Source organism: Apodemus sylvaticus, chromosome 1 (genome assembly GCF_947179515.1).
Source record: "Apodemus sylvaticus chromosome 1, mApoSyl1.1, whole genome shotgun sequence".
Taxonomy (NCBI): Eukaryota; Metazoa; Chordata; class Mammalia; order Rodentia; family Muridae; genus Apodemus; species Apodemus sylvaticus.
Window position 1 is genome coordinate 124810 of NC_067472.1, and position 22710 is coordinate 147519.

The following is a 22710-nucleotide window of genomic DNA, read 5'->3' on the forward strand; positions in this document are numbered from 1 at the left end:
TGGGCTTAGTAACCCTTGTTTCCAATTCTGGATAAGTTTCTTCTCATGCTGACTCATGCTAACACATGTATCTGCTAACAGCAGCATAGATACTCTGAAACTAGGCTGTAGCTCCTACTATGCTAATGTATTTCTTACTCTAGAGAGAGTGAGCCATAGTGTGAAGATGCTCAAGACATCCCATGGAAAGAGCTGCCAGAAGAATGGCTGAAGCCTTTTGCCAAAAGCTAGCACCAACTTGTCAGCCATGTGAATAACTGAGCAGCAGATCCAGCCAACATCCTGATGTGACCTTTCCAGATTCCTGAGCCAAGAACACCTGCCTCAGCACCACAGAATTCCTGACACACAAGACTAGGAGCTAATTTTCCTGTTTTTTCCTTTTATTGAAAACAATATTCTTTTCTTATACAATATATCCTAATGACAGTTTCCTCTCCCTCTACTCCTTCTAGTTCTTTCCCACCCCCCTCCCTCTGGATCTACTCACTTTCTGTCTCTTATTAGAAAAGAACAAGCTTCTAGAGATAACAACCGAACATGAAAAATTAAACAGAATGAGATAAAGAAAAAAAAAAAAACTATCACATCAAGGCTGGACAAGGCAACCCAACAGAAGGAAAAGAGCCTTGAGAACAGACACAAGAATCAGACACTCACTCTAATATGCTGATTCCTACTCTTAACAGCTCTATAAACTTACAGTTGGAGTTGCTTGCTTCTTTTTGCTGATTTTCCTATCTGCTGTTTCATCTTTAAGTCCTTTCTTTACCCAAAAGGGTCAGCAACCATGTGGAAATAGAGCTTATCTTTTCCATTCACTGTGTAGCCCCAATTACTGAAGGTATGCTTGATCATAGGAGACATCTGATCAATACATACTGCCAGGGACCTCTTGCTATTTCCAGTGGATATGGCTGTGCCAGCATACCAAGAAATCTGGCTCAATATCCAACTTTCCCTCCCCTACCAAGAAGAGACTAGCAAACTCTAGGTGTTATCTAAATGTAGGTTAGCCAGCCAGTGGTTAATGTTTCCAGAGCACGGGTTTAGGGACTAGCCCATCCATCTTGAAAATGCTCATGGCTAGATCCTCTTGGCCTATGTGGTTGACACTAGCTTGAGCCATCCTTCAGCCAATGGACAGATAACCAAACCTTTCTTTGCCTTCCAGAGGTCAGACTTAGATTACTGATTCTTTTTCTCCATGAGTGGACTGTTGAAGCCCCTTGACAGCCTAGACTCAATGATGCAGCTACACTGTCTGATGAGTAATACACAAGAATTTTATTCCCAAAACTACCAGGCCCATTTGAAAACACACACAGTTTGTACTTGACCTGAGAGACGCAGATGATGTGATTGCAGAGAGGAGTACTTTCTAGGCTTTGTCACAACCCTGTGAGGATAACTTAATTTTAAGAAGCTCTACTTGGTGAACATTTAATAGGGAGGTAAGAATTCCGGAGGATGGTACTGGCTAAGCCACAAAGTATCAGGGGTGGTAATTAACTGCAATGCCAAGGATGCTGTTATTTCCTACCTCCTCCATCTAGTTGAGATGGAAAAAATAATAACTTCAGACGAGAAGTTATTCTGGCACTAGAAAACTCAACAAAGTTTTCAAATGTAAAAAGGGTCTGGAGGCTAATTATGACAACAGGTAGCAATGATTCCCAGCTAAATTTCCAACTAATTCCCAGATAAAAGTACCAAAGAAACAGGTCAGTCTCTCTAAGTGGGGATTCTGTCAAGGTGTATGTAGAGCATTTGGCTCGGTAATGCAAGAGCCAGACTCCCATTTCCTTTCTAATAAACAGCTCTTGGTACTGGCCCAGTAAGAAGGGAAGGACTGCACAACCAGAATGAAAATGGGCATCCTCTGAGTTTTAGTTTTTCCCTTCTTGTGGACTAAATGCACCTACAAGAAAACATAGTTGGAAAATTCCACCAGCAACTCAGCTCAGCCTGACCTTGCTCTGCCTCATCAACTCTCCAGACAGGTCTGTTGCCATCTCATCTTTTCCAGATGCCCTGGTCCTGCACTTGGAGAAACTGGTCCTCATTGCTGCTCCAGCTTCCACTACTTGCTGGGTAATAAAGCACCCATGGCCCAAGGTTTTATGTCTCAGTTGTATGGTGATAATTCCTGGTTTTCCATTCCCAGGCCAACCCTTCCTCATGAGCTCCAGATATGGATGCCTATCTCTCCTGGAATATTTTCAAATGCATGTCTATAAAATGTCTCCACTGAATGCTGAAGAGACTCAGACTATGAAATGAAACTCTTGGTCTTCTCTCAGTATGATCTCCCCACAACCTTAGCCTTGCTTCATTCTTCCAGTTGCTCAGGTCAGAACTTGGAAATGGTGATGGCTAACATTGTCCATTTGACATGATTATAAACATGTCTATGAGAAGCAATCTAGATATAGTCAACTGAAGTGAGAAGGCCTATACTAAATATCAACGCCACCATTCACGTCCTTCAACTGTATAAAAAGGAGAAAATGGGACTGAAGAATTGGCACAGGTTAGGAGTACTGGCTGCTATTCCAAAGGATCTGAGTTCAATTCTCAGCATCCACATGGCTTCTTCTGGTCTCCAAGGATACCAGGAATGCACATAGTACACAGATATTCATGCAGGCAAAACACCCACACTTACACCCACAAAAAAATGAAAGAAAGGTTCTTTGATTTAAGAAGAAGGAAGAGGAGGAGGAATGAGAGGCAGAGGCAGTGACAACCTGTATTTATCACTCTCTGCTTCCTGACTATGGATAAAATATGACCAATTGCCTCAAGCTCCTGATACCAAGACTTCCTCAGATAATGAACCAAAATGAATCCCAGTTTCCTTAAGGTGCTTTTGTCAGTTATTCTGTTGTCCTAAAGCAACTAATAGGGAAACCATCCTTAGCACTTCTATCTCATCACTAGTCCATCAGAGAACCTTGGAAATCCCACCTCCAAGACATACCCCCGGATACTAATCCAACCACCCATCCTTACTTTTTCCATCCTGGCCCAAAACTGTGGCTTTTACCTGGATTGCTGCAAATGGCTTCTTCTCAGATCTCTCAGATTTCACCCATGTCCCCCTACATCATATCATGTCATCCAGTGCGTTGCTAAAGTCTGCCACTGGTTCCTTCACTTCATGTAACATAAAAGCCAAAGTTCTTCAGAGGTGTATAGTGTGGCATAATCAGTGCTTCTTCTCCTACTCCCTGTGCTCTAACTGCTTCCTCTTCAACCATGGACACGCTTGCCATTATCTGTGAGCCCCCACTCCTTTTAGTCTTCAGGCACATGTTACCTATACTGACCAGTCTTCTCAGCTCTACAACCAGGCTTCCTTGGTTACTCCCAACACTGGAATCTGTCCTAATTATTATTAATTTTTACCCCATTTATCAGCTTTTAAGATTTAAAATCACCGTCCTCCTCACTTATGGCATATAGAAAACCCTTTCTTACCTAGAAGGTAACATCACAAGTTTAGAGATCTGACACTACTCTATCACCTTATCCCAAATGTCTAGAACTCTATCGAAGAGTAATTATGTTATATGAATGAAAGGCTAAAGGCTGGCGAGGAGCTTGATTCTGGGGCTTCTCATCCTGGCTCAAGTGAAACTTTTGCTATGTGTCACAGTGTTCTGGGTTCCTCAAGAAAGAAAACTGAGGGCAAAGGAGGTTCTCCAAAACACAGTCTAGTCCTAGAAAAGAGGAGTCCTCCATACACAGAAATTAACACCTTCCCACAGTCTCACAAGAACTACCATTCTGGCATTCCATCTCTGGACCCAACAATCTCCATCAATAACCATCCGGTACAGTGTAAAAAACGATGCAAATGTACACAGGAAACAAGGAATTTAGGGAGAGGGAAAGTGATGTGGGGAAGGCTCTGTGAACAAGGCCAAGAGAACCAGTAGGTACCTGCCAGGGAAACAAGATCATGAAGAGGCATCTTAGGAAGACAGGGCTCAGATAGTTAGGACCAGGGGACTTAGCCTAGCATGTCAGAGCTTGAACAAACAAGTGCTTGGGCAGAATCAGAAATGAAAAAATTTTCTGGTGAAGGCTGGGAATTAAAGAGCAAAGAGTGGTCTTAGTGGTGTTTAATCTGGTAAGCGATCCTCAGAACCTGGGCACTATCCTGATATCAATACTTCTCGTCCTCAGATACACAGTAAAGTCCTTAGAGGTATGAAAAACACTATTACCGGGGCTAGAGACATGCCTGTAGTGTACTCATATAAAATAAATAAACAAATCTTTTTTTAAAAAGAAAAGAAAAGAAAAACACTATTACCTGCTAGGAATGATGGCTTATCTGGTAACAATGAGAACCCCTAGTGCCACTTTCCAGGCAAAGGAACCAGGTTCCTTGGTGTAGTACAAGATGAACCTCGAACACTGCCACTACAGACAGAAAGTTGCTGCTAGTGAGTTCTGGGTGGGGTGGGGGGGTCCCACTGGCCAACAGTGACTCCAGGAAGAAATAAGGACAAAGAAATAAAAGCTTCAGTTTATTGGGAACCATACAACATACTTAAAGCCATGAGTTCAAAATTCTCATGCATTTCCAGGTGGTATGAGGGAGCCAACTTGGGGATCTTGATTTGTTGTGTTTTAGGATAAGTATATATGTAAGTATATGCATGTGAAGGTCAGAAGTCAACTTCAGGTGTTGCTCCTCAGGAGTTATCCACTTTTGTTTCTGAGACAGTCTTTCACTGAATCGGAACTCACCAAATGGCTAGGCTAACTGGCTAGTAGTGAGCTCCAGGGATCCATCCATCTCTGCCTCTCAATTCTGTGACTATAAGTGCACACTACCATGTCCATCTTTTTTTTTTTTTTTTAAATAATGTGGTTGGCAGATCTTCATGCTGTGGGGCAAACATCTTTACCAACTGAGCTATCTCCCAACCCCAAGTTGGGTATCTCAAAACATAAATATAGGGAAAATTCTCATCAGTCATGTCCTATTAATTAGAACTTCACTGTAGAGAAGTCATAGCTGAAGCGAATGAAAGTGCTCCAGTTAGCATGAAAAATAGTAGAATTAGAACACTGCCATGTTGTAAACCTTCAGTCCTCAACAGATGTAGGAATTGAATATTTTCTCAAAAAGAAAGATGACCAGATATCCTAGACTCAGTGTTGAAGGAACATAAAGTTACTCTGATAAAATCAGGAAACACACACATACACACACACACACACACACACAGAGAGAGAGAGAGAGAGAGAGAGAGAGAGAGAGAGAGAGAGAGAGAGAGAGAGAGAGAGAGAGAGAGAGAGAGAGGAAATGTTTGAATTCTGAAATTTATGTAACAGTTTACAAGAAAGACTGACGACCTTCACAAGTAAGCATATAGGCAGGTACTGGAGCAGTACTTTCTAGAGGAACAACAACACATCCAATACAGAAGATGGTGATAACAGGGTCTGGAGTCATAAAGACCAAATGGTACAAAAAGGTCAGTTCCACAGACAGCAAAACACAAACTCATAAAGTGTCTAAGAGAATCAGAAATTTAAACTGATATTTAGTGATAAAGAATGTTTTAGCTGTAATAACAAGCCTAGCCTATTTGGCGAGTTCCAGATTCAGTGAAAGGCTGTCTCAAAACAAAGGTGGACAACTCCTGAGGAACAACACCTGAAGTTGACTTCTGGCCTCCATATGCATATACTTACACACACACTTATCCCAAAACACAACAAATATTGTAGTTTTTTTCCTCTCTCTCTTTTATTTCCCGTGTGTGTGTGTGTGTGTGTGTGTGTGTGTGTGTGTGTGTGTGTGTGTTTTAATGTATTGCTGGGTATGGAACCCAAGTCTTTTTTTTGTATGTACTAGGACAGAGCTCTACCCCTGAATCACATCCTAAGCTGTTGTGGCTTAAATAAAAATGGCCCCCACAGGCTCGTATCTTTGAATGTTTATAGTCATTAGGGAGTGGAGCTATTGCACAGGATTAGGAGGCATGGCCTTGTTGGAGTGTCTCTGGAGGTGAGCTGTGAGGTTTCAAAAGCCCATGCCAAGGCCAGAGTCAGTCAGTCAGCCAGTCTGTCTGTCTGACTCTCTCTCTCTCTCTTTCTCTGCCTACATATCAGAATGTAGCTCTCAACTACTGCTCCAGCACCTGCCTGCAAACTGCCATGCTTCCCATCGTACCATGATGATAATGGTCTAAGCAAGTTAAATCCTTTCTCTTATAAAAATTGCCACGGTCATGGTGTCTCTTCAGACTAAGACAGAAACACTTATTTTTTTTTTTATTCGATATAATTTATTTACATTTCAAATGATTTCCCCTTTTCTAGCCCCCCCCCCACTCCCCGAAAGTCCCGTAAGCCCCCTTCTCTTCCCCTGTCCTCCCTCCCACCCCTTCCCAGTTCCCCGTTCTGGTTTTGCCAAATACTGTTTCACTGAGTCTTTCCAGAACCAGGGACCACTCCTGCTTTCTTCTTGTATCTAGAAACACTTATTTTTATTTTATTTTGTTTTAAAGATTCCTTACTTTTTAGATAGACATACTGACAATTTCACAGATGAAACAATTCTGATAGGTGATATTTTCTATAAGCCACTGCTGAGGAGAAGGTGGGAATCTAGACTGAAGGCTGCTGAAGTGAGGTGAAAAGCATATGGGAGCTTATTACATTTTTCGGCTGACTTTTACTTTGTTAATAGTCTGAAACTTTCCAAAATAACAAGTTATAGAAACTCCAGGCCTCACTCTCAGAGGTCCAAAGTCACTAGTTTGGGTTTTGGCTAGGGTGCTGGTAGTTTTTAGAGATTCCCAGGGACTTTAATCCCCAGTTATGGTTGAGAACTAGCTTGACCTTTTGACTAAAAGATGCCAAGGTCTGTGTTAGGACCATGACTGTGTTAGGACCACAGGTGATTACAAGGCTCAAGAGGTCAAGGAGTTGGGTACATGGTCCCTGAACATGGCATAAAAATGAAGAAGAGGGAAGGGTTGGGGACACTTCAACTTCCAGTAACTGGGAAGCAGGGAACATTCTTGGGGGCTGCGATTTTGGGAACCTGAAAAAAGTAGCTGCATGTGTTGGGTAGGTTGACCTGATGGTGAAACTTTAGTAGAGATGTCTACCCCAGTTTCCTTTGCTTATTGGGTTTAGAGACTACATGGAAACTCTGAAGAAACATAAAAGTAGGGAAGCACCCTAAACAGAAATAGAGGTCATGCAAGTCTCTAAGAAACAATAATATCCTGATTCTACCTTTGAGAGGAGATCCCAGATGAGTCCACTCCCTTTATAGGACTTCTCTGTTGCTCTCCTTACCCCTTAGAGCCCTTCTTAATCTCCAACCCCAGGTAGAAATCCAAAAGGTAGTTGATCAGGCCACGAGCTTGAGGGGCCATGACCATCCTGATCAAAGGTTAAGGGACTCCTGCGTGTTTTTAATTATCTTCCTAAAGACTCATGCATTTGTTAAACAAATGAGAGACAACACAGCTGAAGGAAGTCCTGGGAACATAAGACTTTGCTACCTGGCTGTCTTGAAACAGCCAATGGGCACTCACTGAACAGGAGTTTACTGATGTTGCCTGTGTGTTCAGGGAACTCTGCTGGATGGGGTGAACATGAAGCTCAAAAGCAAAATGTTTGCATTCCAAGGGAAATAGACAGTAAATCAGCAAACAAAAATACTAGCTGTGTAGCATTTCATCTGTAGAAAGAGCAACAGCACCCAACAGCTATCTTAACATTACAAACCTTCCCAGTTTCCCAAAGAACAAAACTTTAGATTCGTCACATCAGGCCTATCTTTATTTCCTTCTGACAAAAAGACACTTGCTGAACACAGAAGACCCAGGGGCCATTTGGCAGGGACTTACCACTAAGTCTAAGAACTGAATGTAGCACTCCAGCCCAGGCCTGGTTTCACAGAACTGTCGAAAAAGCAGTCTCCCAATTGGTTGCTTGTCACATAGACTGTAGTAATCTCTGTCTGGAGAAAAGACAAGAAAAGTGTGGTGAATTGGGTCCATAATTCTGGGTAGACGGAGCAAGATAATGGAGAGCTGAAGTCATTACCTCGTAAGGTCTGCAGACCCAGAGAGAAAAGTCTAGAACAGAGAATGGTGCCAAGCCACACCTGGCTCTGCTTTGCAGTACTGGGATTTCTATATGAACACACTAGTGGTTCTGGCAATTAAGGTTCCACTTTCTATCTGGCCAAACAACATAAAACAGAGCCTGATTCTGGTGACTGGGTAAAGGTTTCAGGCTCATGGTCTCAGCCAAGCCAACCAGCATGTTCTCTTGTTCTGGAGGCTAATTCCTACAATGGTGTCCTTGACCTTGTGTGAAAAGATGCTATGAGAAGAAGGCTGAGCCGGGCAGTGGTGGCACATGCCTTTAATCCCAGCACTTGGGAGGCAGAGGCAGAGGCAGGTGGATTTCTGAGTTCAAGTCCAGGACAGCCAGGGCTATATAGAGAAACCCTGCCTCAAAAAAACAAAAGGGGGGGGGGGAGAAAGACAGAGAGACAGAGAGGGGGTGCTTCAAGGGCATCAAAACTGAGAAAACAACAAAGTTGGTGCCTTGTGATATTAGGATACCTAGATCAAATCATGCCTGTAGCCCACAATTCTGTTTATGGTACTTAAAAAAAATAATCCTAAATTACTTATAATTCAATCCATCTTACTGGATACACTGGATAGTTTTGCACTGGTTCTTCTTCTTCTTGTTGTTTACTGTTTTGTTTTTTTCTCTCATTTTTAACCAATTGGAGAAAAGCCCACTCTTTGGATGCTTCTAATGAAAATCATGCATTTCCTAGATGAATATGCACAAAAACAAGAAATGACTATCCTTTAGCCACTAAGCCACCAAGAGGGTTCTGAAGAAGAAACAAGGCGATCCACCCAGCAGATGTGTTAGCACTAGATGTTTTGTTAGTTCAATAGGCACACTCTCTCCTATGAAAAACAAAATGCATATTTGGGGCTAGGACCAGGATTCTTTCCTTACAATGACACTACAGCCTCTTTTAGTTTTCACTGGCCAGAGGATGCTTGAGGCACTGATTGAGGCATGCTGTCCCAGATGCTCCCCAACACTGGGCATTTTGCCCTTCCAATCTGCAGATGCCCCTCAAGCTGACAAAGCTTGGAATCAAATTGGTGGAAGAGAAAGCTTAGTCCTTAGCAGTTAGGAGCAGGGACAACTATCCACTAGCGGGGAAATGTGGACTGTTATTAGCCTGGATGTAAATTCTTTTCATCTATTTCATCTTTTCTTTTAGAGAACATCCTCTCCTAAAACCTATGAACAAATCTCCACCAAACCTTCTGGTTCTGGGATGCTGATACCTCCCCAAGTTCTGAAGATGGTTTGTGACTCAGCATTAGCAAATCAGAGTCTCCTGTCTTCTAGCCATAATGACAGGTTCAAAAATGGGCAAATGCAGCCAGGGCAGTGGTGGCACATATCTTTAATCACAGCACTCAGGAGGCAGAGATGGATATCTGAGTTGGAAGCCAGGCTGGTCTACAGAGAAAGTTCTAGGTGAGCCAGGGCTATACAGAGAAACTACTTCTTGTAAAATAAAAAAAAAGGGGTGGGTGGGGGGGGGGAGGTAAATGATTCAGCTCCATCTAATCATAACCTTCATTCTCCCCAACATGATGACAAGGTCAAGCATAGGCACTTGACCCAATAACAGCCCAATTGGAGGCCTGTTTCCTCCATAAGTTCAGAGAAAGGTTCATTTCCCAGACCTAGTCACTACAGTTAGGCCATATGATCCTAGCCCTGGAGCTGCTTCTAAAGGTTCCTGGAAAGAGGCTTGCTTATTTCCAGAGTTCTGAGGACTTAAGACTGATGGGATTTCTTTTTTTCTTTCAGGCAGGTAGAGCCCAGGCCTAAAGCCTGGGCATTCATATCTGACATTAATTATAAAGAATAGAAATACATTGCTCTTTTCATGAGCAAACGGCTCAAAAGCAGGGGCTGCTTTGGTAGGAACTCATGGGTTATAACTATATACAGAAGTCACTCACAAATGTGGCTTTCTGTAAAGCAGATACTTTGATCAACATGAGTGAGCTCCATGTGCAGTCATCCTCTATGTGGCCCCTCCCCAGCTGCTTGCTTCAGTCTACACCAGCATTGAACTCTTGCCTTAACTCTACCCTTCAATGTAGATATAGGCTCCACATCTCCAGGCACAGACGGTTCACACATAGCCATTCCATCAAGCATTTGGGTTCACTGAGAAAGGGGCTACCCAGGTGGAAGGAGCAACATGGGTGCATGTGGATGAGCAGACATGATCCAAGTGATAGTTATGAAATGGCATGCTAAAGGAGAGTAGTTGTCAGCCACAGGAGGAATCATGGCCACTGTGGTTCATGGCAGGTCAGTAGTCTGTACCTGTAAACACAAGACTCAGTACACAGCCCAGTGCTCACTGACTCCTACTCAGCACGCCCCACCCACACCCAACACACCCTGGGGAAGAAAAACAAACCTTTGTACCTTTCCCCAATCATGAATCTTTCCCTATAAAAGTCTGGAAACAGAGCAAATTACCATGTATCAAGCTTCAATGTTACTCAATTATGGGAAAGGGCACAATACCTCTTATTTGATTTGAGCAACCCCTTGTTTCCAAAAGCAATTATGAGACTTCATGTACCATATTGTAACTGCCTAAGAGTTCATCTGACAGAATTTCTTCCCCTACATATGGTGTTTTTTGTCAGTATGGAAACAAGGCTGATATAAATAAATACAGGCACAGTAAATATCATGCAATTCTGAAACAAGTTGTCAGAAACACACACACATGCCACAACACACACACATACACACACACACCTACACACACTTTCACTGCTTCTCCAAACCATACAGAAGATCCTAAACAAGAAAGCAACTTACTAGCTGGCCAGTAAAGGTCAAGGGACCCAGGAATTGTCTTTCCAGGTTTTGTTCTTAGACTCCAATAAGGATCTTCTATTCTTATCCACAAAAGCAAGTAGAACTCAGATTCCTTTAGGAATGGATGCAGCCATAGTAGGAAAAATATGGACATGGGAATAATGGTCAAGGTGGAAGTGCAAAGCAAAGTTCCCAGTGTGGCAAGACTAATGTGAAGGGCAGAGTCCCTGAAAAGTCTAATGATAATGAAGCTAGAGACATGAGGAGGAACTATGCAGGGTGACCTGGGGATAGACCCTCTTTTATCTTGCAGCAGTGCTGACTATGCTACTCACAATCAGGTTTTCAGTGTTTTCTGGGAAGTGTCAAGAGGGCAGAAACTATACATACCAGGAACATGCACACTGCATATGCAAAACACACACACACATACATACATACATACACACACACACCAACTCTTATAAAACCCAAATCTTTGCCTTGGTCATGTCTATCACTAGCATGTCCCTCCAACTAACTGTTGGTTTCTGCGCTGGTTTCTGCGCTCACTCAACTGTTGGTTTCTGCTCGCTGCACTGCGGCTGCCACTGCTCGCCGTGCCCACATGTGCGCACCACGGGCACGTGGAACCGTGAGCCGCAATGAGACATGCTAGACCAGATAGCTCCACGTGGGCTTTATTTAAGATAGGGAAGGGGTAGCGGGCGGGAAGGAAAGGGGGAAGAGAAAGAGAGAGAGGAAAGGAGCGCTGCCCCGTTATATACTGGGGGTGACATAGTTACAGGTAAAGGTGGGCTATGGAATTCTGGGTAAACGGCAGCTGTTGCCTTGGCAACAGACCTATACATTGCTTGTATGGCGTCACAAGCTTTGCAGGCCTCGGGTACCTACACTAACTCTACAGGTTAAGATTTTGAAACAATAATTCTTATGTCTAAGTTAGCAGGGTTTTGTCAAGAGGCAAATCATCTGCTTAATGTCTGATTAAGACTGAAGTTTTGTATAGATAAATCTAGTCAATATTTTATCTTTTGTCCTTGCACCTACAATAAATGATTTAATCCCAGTTGATAACCTTTAGTTATCAGATAATGGCTTCACATTCATCCTAAAAGAAATGTTTTCCCTGATCAAAAATCTGTTTCAACCCTGCTTTCTATCTTAGTGCAATTAACCATGACATATGAAGGTTTACAAAGCCCTAATTTCAGCCTTCATACTTAGGGGGCTCAAAATTACTTGTATAAATTTAAGAAATTTATATTATCATTATTAGGAATTAAATCTTCTATTGACCTCAATGGAGGAGCAAGAAACAGAAGGGGGGCAGAAGCCACGGGGGAAAACATGGAGCCATCATCAGTACTGCCTTAACTGCCAGTGCAGTTGCTGCCTTAGCACCTGGGAAGGATTCCCCACCACAGGATAATGTGATGGAAGGGGAGCATGAGTTTCTTTGTGTGGTGGTGATTGTTTGAACAATGGAGGGGGCAGAGCAAAAAGGAGAGGTCAAGGAAGAAAACAGATTTCCCAACTTTAAAAAAGAAAGAAAGAAATCATCTATCTGTCTACATAGCATTATTACAAGAGAGTATATCTTCGTTGATCTATAGAAAATCTGCCCAATAGGGTGGGCTAGTACTCAGCAATTGTTATATTAATTTAATAATGACAGGGATGGCATATCAATTGCAAGAATAAATCTTAGCCTTTTCTAGATGGCTCCTGGCATAAGGTTGCTTCTTCAGCCATAGAATGAGAAAATCCAAACTGTGGCCTCACTCAAGGGAAGTGTTGCTCTGAGCAGGAACATGTCTGCATCCTCCAGGAACTAGAGTTCCCCAGGCACCTTCAAACGAACTGGATCTAAATTTTCCAGGTGGGATCCAGACCTGTGTTTGAACCTACTGCCCCAGTTTGGAACAGTTCCCCTCTCCTAAGGGAAGGAACATCTTAAATTTCTAGCCCATCATGGATGGAGACACATATATAAACTCACACCACTAGCAAGCCTGATAATACCTGACTGCCTAGAACTCATGGACTGTTAGGTGTCTTCTGAGCATGCACCTGGATCCACACCACATGAACTGGCTGTGAGATCAAAGTATGTCCATAGTTACCAAAGATCAGAAGCAGCAGAATTACTCTGTGCTTCCGGAAGGAACCATTTGGTCTTTTTCAGAAAATTTTTTTTATTTAGTTTGTTTTTTTGTTTGTTTGTTTGCTTGTTGTTGAGACATGGTTTCTCTGTGTAGCCCTGGATGTTCTGGACCTTATTCTGTAGATTAGGCTGGTCTCCAACTCAAGAGATCCACCTATGCATACTGAGTGCTGGGATTAAAGGGGTTTACCACCATATTAGTGCTTCTCCTGAAATCTTAGGAGGCAAAGCAATACATGTACCCAGAGCTGCCGGTGCCTAGTTTGTGGTTATAAAAGGAAAAACAACAACAACAAAGAACAAAGAAAGATATGGCCACATCAAGTTGAGCAGTATCCCGGATAACAACCAAAGTCTAGATCTAGAGATCTCTGAAGCCATGAATTTTATTTCTGGGTTTTTTTGTTTTTGTTTTTGTTCATGTTTTGTTTTGGTTTATATTTTTGTTTTTGTTCATGTTTTGTTACATGAACCAACAGATTCCCTTTTACCCTCAAGCTCATTTATTTTAAGTTTCAGTTTATTACAACAAAAATGGGCTGACTAATAAGTCTTTCATCCCTGAACAGTATTTGGATAACTCAAAATGAAAACCTATGTATAAAATCTGTTACAGCACAGTCCTGTGCCACTCATAATTAAGTACTGCTTCCCCTTCCACTACAGGGCTGGATCTGCATGGAAATTCTAGAAAGTAGGTTTCCACTGCAAGCACCCCATCCTTCTTATATCCCAGAGGCAGACAGGGATGCATGACTGAATGAGAACTCCTACAGAGCTAGTGATATGTTGGGATCTGAGTCCTACCTATATCCTTTGGCTCAGAGTATGGGTATCCTCAGCTGGGTGTGGATTTTGCCAAGTCTATATCATGGCTGTCTTTCACAACAGGTGGTTACAATTGATATTAGTGTATAAAGACTACAGTGCCTGAGACATCCCCTCTATATAACAGGATTCCCCACCTACCCACAGAAATAATGTTGACGGTCAGCAAGTGGACCTGGGTTATGAGTTTATCTTGGGTAAACCCCTTTCCAGAGGCTCAGCTGCCCCATGAACACTGACACTGACACATAGGAGCACCCAACCCAGTCCCAGCAGATGGGACTATATGAATAGCAGTCAGGATGACAGATGATAGAAATGAAGGCTTTTACTGCTTTGAAGACTCAGAAAGGTAAGTAAATGGAACCAATGAAAAGAGGCTTGACACTCTGACAACATGAAAGCAGGCTCTCAAGCTGAGTTGCTTCTCTGTCCTTGAGCCACTGGATTCAAACTCTGAGAGGGCTTGGCTCTATTACCAGCTTTGCCTTGCATGGAGACTCTTGCTCTGAATGAAGCCACATGTCTCTCAATAGCTCATGCTTGTGGTTAAGATCTTAATTCCTTTAAGACTCAGAAACAGGAATAATATTGATAGTGAAGATAAATAAATGTTGTCATTGTTTTCATTCTTTTCCAGTTACATGAAATGGGAACATACTTTCTTAATTAAGACTCTGTGGTATGTGGGTACTTAGTGGGCAACTAGATCTCCCAACAGAAGGCTAGAACACAGACACAGAGGACACCAGAGCTTCCCCCCTGATATCCAGAAGACCTGAGTTCAACACTAGCCACCCAATACCCACCTTATCCCCTGGGGCTTTTGGAGCCTTGGTGGCAATTTTGTAGAAAACATGTAACATTCATGGGTGGCAGTGTAGGGAGGGGTGACCATGACTGAAACCTGCTTACTGTTTCATTGTTGCCCCAGGCACTCCTTGAACTTGGACCAAGGAAAATGTACATTCCATTTCAGGAATAAGAGCAAGAATGAAATATGGCTTCCTGAGGAAATGGAAATGCTAACACCGGAGCCCTCTGAAATGAAACCACATGTTATAGTAAACTGGGGGTTGGAAGTGGGAAGGCCTTAAAAAGGATTCCTGCTGCCATCTCTCCATCAGATAGATACCCATGTCACTGTACTTTATTAAACTGTATTTCCCTGAAGTGCCAAGTCATTGGCAAGGATGTAAGTTCTTCATGGTCCCTACGACAATATAGGAAACCCACGTGGACACTGGATTAAAGTCCCCAAGCCTCCATTCTGCCACATTCCAGGTCTGATACAATAAACAGAAAAAGTGATTTGAAATCTCAAAAATTCCTGCCAAAGCTGGAAAAAGCAGTCTGGCTTTTGCTCTGAGGAAAAATAATCTGTGACGTTAGAGAGGAGTGATAGCATCCTGAGAAAGGGCAGTTCCTCACAGTCTGCCCCTTGGAAGGAGCAGGAAAAGGGAAACATTTGGTATTTAGTTAGCAACAGCTGAGCTGGTTCTGATTACTTCAAGAATGATGTTTTATATGAATAAAAATGACATATGGCACATTACACAAACACACCCTCACCAAATGTCATCTTCCTGTGCCTCTTTTCCCCTCATTCTGGTCTCTAGTTTTACCAGTGCCTTGTGCTTGGCACATATCTTGGGAATATCATAAGTAGAAAGCCCAGGTTTTACACAGTTGGTGGCACTTGGAGAAGTTATATGTCAAAGCCAATGTTTTTTTTTTGGAGCCCAGGTTGCCAGTAGGATGGAAGAAAGAGTGCCTGCCTGTAGCGTTGAAGAAATCTGGGGGTTGCAGGGGCAGGGTGCTTTTGGGTGACCCTCAAAGTGCATCAGAAAACTATCTAGAAGTCTAGGAAGGGGCTAAGGCTAAGATTGGCACAGTGTGGAGATATGGTACTCATACTCATGAATACTTATGGCCCCTTTAAAGTACCATAACCTCAGTCAGGCAGTGACCTCCACATCATTCTCAAAGAACAAAAACACCCCAGAGAACTCAGATATCTTATCACAGTGGAAATGGAATGAAAAACTGGTAAATTAAGGGGCAGGGTGAAGGAGATAGGAGGAACAGCTAGGGGAGACGGGTGCAGAATCCTAGGAAAAGCTGGAAACAGAGTCAAGAATCTGGGTTCCAGGTCCAACTCGCTTACTTGCCAATTCCAGGAGAGGTTGGAAGCACTGGACTTGAACTGCTCTACTCTACCCCAAAGCGCCTCAGTGACTGAAAAACCTCACTTCTGCATACTACTCAGAGGACATGATACCCTGCATCAGAAAAGTCACCTGGAATATCAGTGCTGGTTCTTTTGAATGCTGGGAGAAAGTAGGAAGCATAAATGCAAATCCTATGCTCACTTCTATTTTAATAAACTTTCACAAATTTTGATTTTCACAAATGTTGAAATTTTCACAGAGGAAAAAAAAACAATGCTTCTAAAGGGCCAGCTGAAAGAAAATCAATAAAAAGCCTGGAAAACAAAGATCTGTGACTGCCAGCTACCCAGTTTTGTGCAGTGGATAAAAAACGGGTGGTGCTCAGAACTGTTTTACTCTGTGATAGAACTCTGCTCTGTGGCAGAATTTCCCAGTGATTTGAGACCAGGCCTGCCACAGAACAACCAAGGACAGTCTGGCTTAGGGTGAATGATGCTCTACCCTAGGGACCTGCTGCAACCATCCTAGGGATGCCATCCACTTACACGGGCAATTCTTTCATTTGGTTGTTTATTTGTTTGTTTTCTCTCAGACCTGTACAGGTTTAGGAGAGTCAATACCCAGGCCACTGCCAGATCGACTATATTAACACTGAAGCAGAATGAACATTTTGTGAAAGTTTACCAGGTGGTTACAAGACTACATTTACTATAAGGTCTGGCTCACTACAATGGAATACTACTCAGCAATTAAAAACAATCAATTCATGAAATTCTTAGGCCAATGGTTGGATCTGGAAAATATCATCCTAAGTGAGGTAACCCAATCACAAAAGAACACACATGGAATACAGTCACTGATAAGTAGATGTTAGCCCAGAAGTTTTGAATACCCAAGACACAATTAACATATCAAATGATTCCCAAGAAGAAGGAAGGAGAGGTCCCTGGTCTTGGAAAGGATTGATGCTGCAAAGTAGGGGATTACCAGGACAGAGAAGTGGGAGGGGGTTGATTGGGGAACTGGCAGAGGGAAGAGGGATTATGGGACTTATGGGGAGGGGGGAACTGAGAAAGGGAAATCATTTGGAATGTAAACAAAGAATGTAGAAACAAACAAACAAACAAAAAGACAGACATGAGCAGGGGGAGGGGGAGGGGGATGGGATAGGATGTTTTCATAGGGGAAATGAGGAAAGGGGATAACATTTGAAATGTAAATAAAGACAATATCTATTTTAAAAAAAGAAAAGTTGAGTGAGAAAGAAGATATAACAAAGAACAAAGTAGATTCGAAGAATAAAAAATTTTCAAAATGAAATAAATAGCATATCCATATTGGTATTTGAAAAAAATTAGAAAAGTATAATTTGTATTAAAATAAGTAAACTAGTGTTAGAATGCAGCTGGAGATGTTCAGAGGTGGAAATAATCATAAGTAAGGACTGGTGAAAAGGCTCAGCCAATAGGGTTCCCTACAAATTGTCCTTTAATCTCCACATACATGCTATGGCATCTGTACCCCTTTCCCCCTAAAGAGGAAAGGGAGGGAGGGAGGGAGGGACAGAGGGAAGGGAAGGGGAGGGGAGGGACAGAGGGGAGGGACAGAGGGGAGGGGAGGGGAGGGACAGAAGGAAGGGGAGGGGAGGGAAGGGGAGGGGAGGGGAGGGAAGGGGAGGGACAGAGGGAAGGGGAGGGGAGGGGAGGGACAGAGGGAAGGGGAGGGGAGGGGAGGGACAGAGGGAAGGGGAGGGAAGGGGAGGGAAGGGAAGGGAAGGGAAGGGAAGGGAAGGGAAGGGAAGGGAAGGGAAGGGAAGGGAAGGGAAGGGAAGGGAAGGGAAGGGAAGGGAGGAAATTTCAGCCAGTTCTTCAGCAGAGTCTCTAGGGAGATCTACCTTCTCATAGGGAACTCTTCTGAAAGTTGACTAAGGAAGAAGGTTACTTTACCAAAACTTTCTCTGACAACTTCTCTTTAGCCATTTATAAATGCTGACCTATTTGTGGGTACCTCACTGTCAGAGAGAATGGAAAACAACCATGCCAAACCAAGAACAGCATGTGGGTGAGGCTCAGGCTAGAGAAAGAAAAATTCCACATGACCTGTGAGGTATGAAGAGTCCAGGGACACCTGGAGTCTTCAGTTTAAATAGTGAAATGATGCTAGACCTTTCATCCTCTCAAAGGTCAGAGACTGATCTAGAAGTGCCGTTTCCACCCTTTAAATGGTAGAGAAGGACTTGGCAAGACATAGTCATTTGTTCATAAATACTGGTTAGCCCTGTTTATGCTACAAAGATAAACTGCCCAAAAGAAGGCAGAACAGGCTGTGGCCTTCTACTGTGGAAGCTGTTGCTTTGCTCTGGGCTTGAGCTGGAAACTAATTCAATACTATCTGGAGGAACCTCCAAGGGGACCTATGTCAAGTCTACAGATCTGTCCCTTGTGAGACAGAGGCTGAGACACCATCATCAAGGCATCTCATAGAAGTGTTTGGCTGTGAAATTTGGCACTTAAAGTCAGGGAGATGTTTATACTGGCTATGGCTACTAATTCTATCTTTAAAATCCTTGAGCTTCAGAAAAGGGGTCAGTTTGGATTCTTGTTGTCTTGGTTACACTGCAAAGGTCTAAGTTCAGGTAACAATTCACCAGTTATATGAGAGTTGATTGGCAGCACTCAATGTTGGATGCAGTACAGAGACTGCTTCCTGAGCCAGACTGGACAGTGTCAATTGAACAGTTCTGGTACTCTTAGGAATGCTGGTCCATCACACCCAGAGGAGAGGCCTCTGAATAGGAAGTATGAAGTATGAAGTATGAAGTAAATGAACATTGGGTAGCACCACAGTTGGCTCTTATGATGATTATTCTTCACTATCAACTGTATTTAGAATCCTCTAGGAGACACAACTCTATACATATGAGGATATTTCTAGAAAGTTTTAACTGAGGATAGAAGACCTGTTATGGGGCTAGAGAGATGGCTCAGTCGTTAAGAGCACCAACTGCTCTTCTGAAGGTGCTTAGTTCAAATCCCAGCAACCATATGGTGCCTCACAACCATCTGTAATGAGACCTGACACCCTCTTCTGGTGTGTCCGAAGACAGCTACAATGTACTTAGATATAATAATAAATAAATCTTTGGGCCAGAGAGAGTGGGCCCGGAGTGAGCAGAGGTCCTGAGTTTAATTCCCAGCAACCACATGATGACTCACAACCATCTGTATAGCCTCAGTGTACTCATATACATAAAATGAATTTTAAAAAAGATACTCCACATGGATCTCTAGCCTCTGTATGACAGACACATATACACATATATGCCCATACACAAATAAATAAATAAATCTTTGAAGAAGAGGAGGAGAAGGAGGAAGAGGAGGGGGAAGAGGGGGAAGGAGAAGGAGGAAGAAGAAGAAGGAGGAAGAAGGAAGAAGGAAGAAGGAAGAAAGAAGAAGAAGAAGAAGAAGAAGAAGAAGAAGAAGAAGAAGAAGAAGAAGAAGAAGAAGGAGACCTGCTATGAATTTAACAACACCAAGCCATATACTAGGCCCTTAGTGATAGTAAGTAGAGAGTTGAGCACTAGCAATCTTTGCTTCCTGACTATAGATTAAATGTGACCAGCTGCCTCACTTGCCCACTTCCATGTCTTTTACACCATGATGGACTGCATCTCTTCATAACCTGTGAGCCCTGATAAACCCTTCTTTTTCTTAGATTGCCATTTATCTTTTGTCTAAAAAGTTTTTATTGATCCAGTTACATGTATGTAAGTTATAAAGCATTATCCAATATTTCTGCTTTTAGAGCTGTTCTCTTGCTGCCCATTATGTTTCTTTTCTTGTGTTTCCAACTGTAGACCAAATCATAGATGATGGTCCATTCACTGGTTCTGTAGCTATTTGTTTAATGAGTCAGTCTGGATCCTCAGACTCTTCAAAGGACCTTGGGTATAACTTACAGAATAAAAGCTCTGTATATTCCTAGGGATAAAACACTTGTTGCAGATAGAAGTCCCAGTCCCTACACATATAGGAAAAGCAAGTGGCAGCTGCAGGCAGTGTCTTGACCTCTGCTGTTAAAGTTTCTCAAATTACTCTGGCGTGCAGTTGGAGATCTCATAGCCATAACCAGCTATATTCTTGAAAATATGCTGCTCTTATTTGTTAAGAAAGATCTTACTATGAAACACTGGCTAACCCAGAAATTGATATATACACCAGGGTGACTTAGAACTTGGCAGTAATCTTCCTGCCCCTACCATGTTGAGGTGAACATGTGCTTTTAGATATTTGAGGGGCTTAATTCCTCAGTCTTTTATTTGCACCTTGAGAGGAATGAGACCTTGATGTACTATTATAGGTCTAGTTGAAAGAAGTCAGTGGGTGTACTCATTTGAAGTAATAACCTGGGGCTTGCATTGCCTGACAAAGCAACATCTAAAATTGTTTAGATTTAGTGGATATAAACAGGTGAACCCTCTGTTTCAGTTAAGTCCTTATGGGCAGTTGATGCTCTCTCTCTCTCTCTCTCTCTCTCTCTCTCTCTCTCTCTCAGTAAGTGAAGGTAGTAAATAAAAGAAATATGGCAAAAATGTCTAGTGCTTATAATGGATAAATGGCATTAACAGAGAACCTGCCATATGCCAGGCAGTATGCTGAATATGTTCATCTATATTTATGAGATCCATTTAGGACCCAGAAAATAAATCTTTGGGGTCGTCATACATTTAGTACACAGTGTATGGGACAATGTAGGTTCAGTTGCCATAACGAAGGCATTCTCCTTATGAGACTTTCTTGGGGAGCTTTCCAATGTAACAAAGTGATTTTGAGGAGCTCTGAATTCACCCTTTGTCTTAGTCATCAGGGTTTCTATTCCTGCACAAACATCATGACCAAGAAGCAAGTTGGGGAGGAAAGGGTTTACTTTGCTTACACTTCTGGAAGCTGCTCTTCCAGAGGGCTACACTTCCACACAGCTGTTCATCACCAAAGGAAGTGGGGACTGGAACTCAAGCAGGTCAGGAAGCAGGAGCTGATGTAGAAGCCATGGAGGGATGTTACTTACTGGCTTGCTCAGCCTGCTCTCTTATAGAACCCAAAACTACCAGCCCAGAGACAGTACCACCAACAAGGGGCCCTCCCTCCTTGATCACTAATTGAGAAAATGCTCCACAGCTGGATCTCATGGAGGCACTTCCCCAACTGAAGCCCCTTTCTCTGTGATAACTCCAGCTTGTGTCAAGTTGACACACAAAACCAGCCAGTACATCCTTGTTATTATATTTTCTTGAGCAAATCCCTTTCCAACTAATTGCTTACAAGGAAAAAAAAAGAAACATGGACAGTTCCAGTATGGAAATTTTCAGTGACAAACAGCCATGATTGGGTTATACTTCAAGACCAGTTAGAAATAAGGAGTTCACCACAATTGTGTTTTTTATCAGCCCAGTAACTTTTTTCTTTTTCCGAGTTATCACTCATGTCAAGTCACCTGGGAGGATTTCTTTTAGGTTTCCCATCAGGTAAATATTATTTCAAGGCTGTCAGGGAAGAAAGGAGCAGAGCCAGGGAGCAGCGTGTCAGCTGTGAGGAAGCTGATGGGGTCTACACAGTTATGAGATATGTGGGACCTTTTAAAACAGGAAGAGGCAAAGAGAAGCATGTGTTCAGGGTTCCGCCTGTGTCTATTCAGAGTTTGTATAGCCGAGAAAGCTTTAGTCTAAAATAAGTGGCATTTGGCAAGAAGTGATACTACATGCTGACAAATTGATTGTGTTCTTTTACTGAGATAAAAATGAAAATTCATGAGGCATTTTGTTTTCTTTGCCCTGATGATTAAAGTGTCTACTTGGCTCCATGCAGAGAAGGCCCTTGAAGATTTATGTGAGACACCTGTATGGCATTCATCACAGGCGTCTGGGCTGACAGAGCAGCTCTGCCTTGTGGTGTTCAAAGTGTCATGTCTGAGGGAGGAGGCTAGAATGGCCTCCAATGGAGTCCCTGAACCAGACTTGGGTGGGGATCTTTAGTGAGGATTTTGGAATTTTAAAGAAAGATTTATTTATTTGGGGAGATGGAGAGATTGCTCAGCTGTTAAGAGTTCTGGCTGCTCTTCCAGAGGGCTCAGGTTCAATTTCTAGCATACACATTTAAAAATAAATCCTATTTTGTAAAATAAAGATTTATTTATTTTTTATTTTATAAGTATATAGAGATTTTTGCCTTTATGCATGCAGTGCACTGTGTATAGGCCTGGTCCCTGCAAAGATCAGAAGAAGGAACTGAATCCCCTGGAACTGGAGTGGTTGTAATCCTCCATTGTGTGCTGGGAACCAAACCTATGTTCTCTGAAAGAGCAACAAGTGCCCTTCAGTGCTGAGTGATCTCTCCAGCTCCTTTGATTTTTTTTTTCAAATTTTAAAATTACATTTTATTTATGTGCTGGGATTTGCATATGCCATTCTGCAAATGTGATATTAGAGGACCACATGAACTAGTAAGTTTTATGTGGATCCTGAGACCACAAGGTCTACACTCTGAATCATGTTGACAGGCTAGGGTCTTGAAGTTTTAATAAAGGACTTGCCCTTAT

The 22710-nt window shown here is 42.6% G+C and overlaps 1 protein-coding gene and 1 non-coding gene across 4 annotated transcripts in view; both read right to left on the bottom strand.

Moving 5' to 3' along the window:
• Positions 1-22710, bottom strand: part of Grk5 (G protein-coupled receptor kinase 5) — a 201369-nt gene that overhangs the window by 55459 nt on the left and 123200 nt on the right. For all 3 annotated transcript variants that reach the window (XM_052182236.1, XM_052182227.1, XM_052182245.1), the window contains exon 3: positions 7893-8005. In XM_052182236.1, the coding sequence (XP_052038196.1) occupies positions 7893-8005 (113 nt within the window). The remainder of the gene's footprint in view (positions 1-7892; positions 8006-22710) is intronic.
• LOC127676526 (small nucleolar RNA SNORA44) lies at positions 20141-20269 on the bottom strand. The gene has a single exon (XR_007975999.1). It is a non-coding gene; the product is annotated as a small nucleolar RNA SNORA44 (small nucleolar RNA).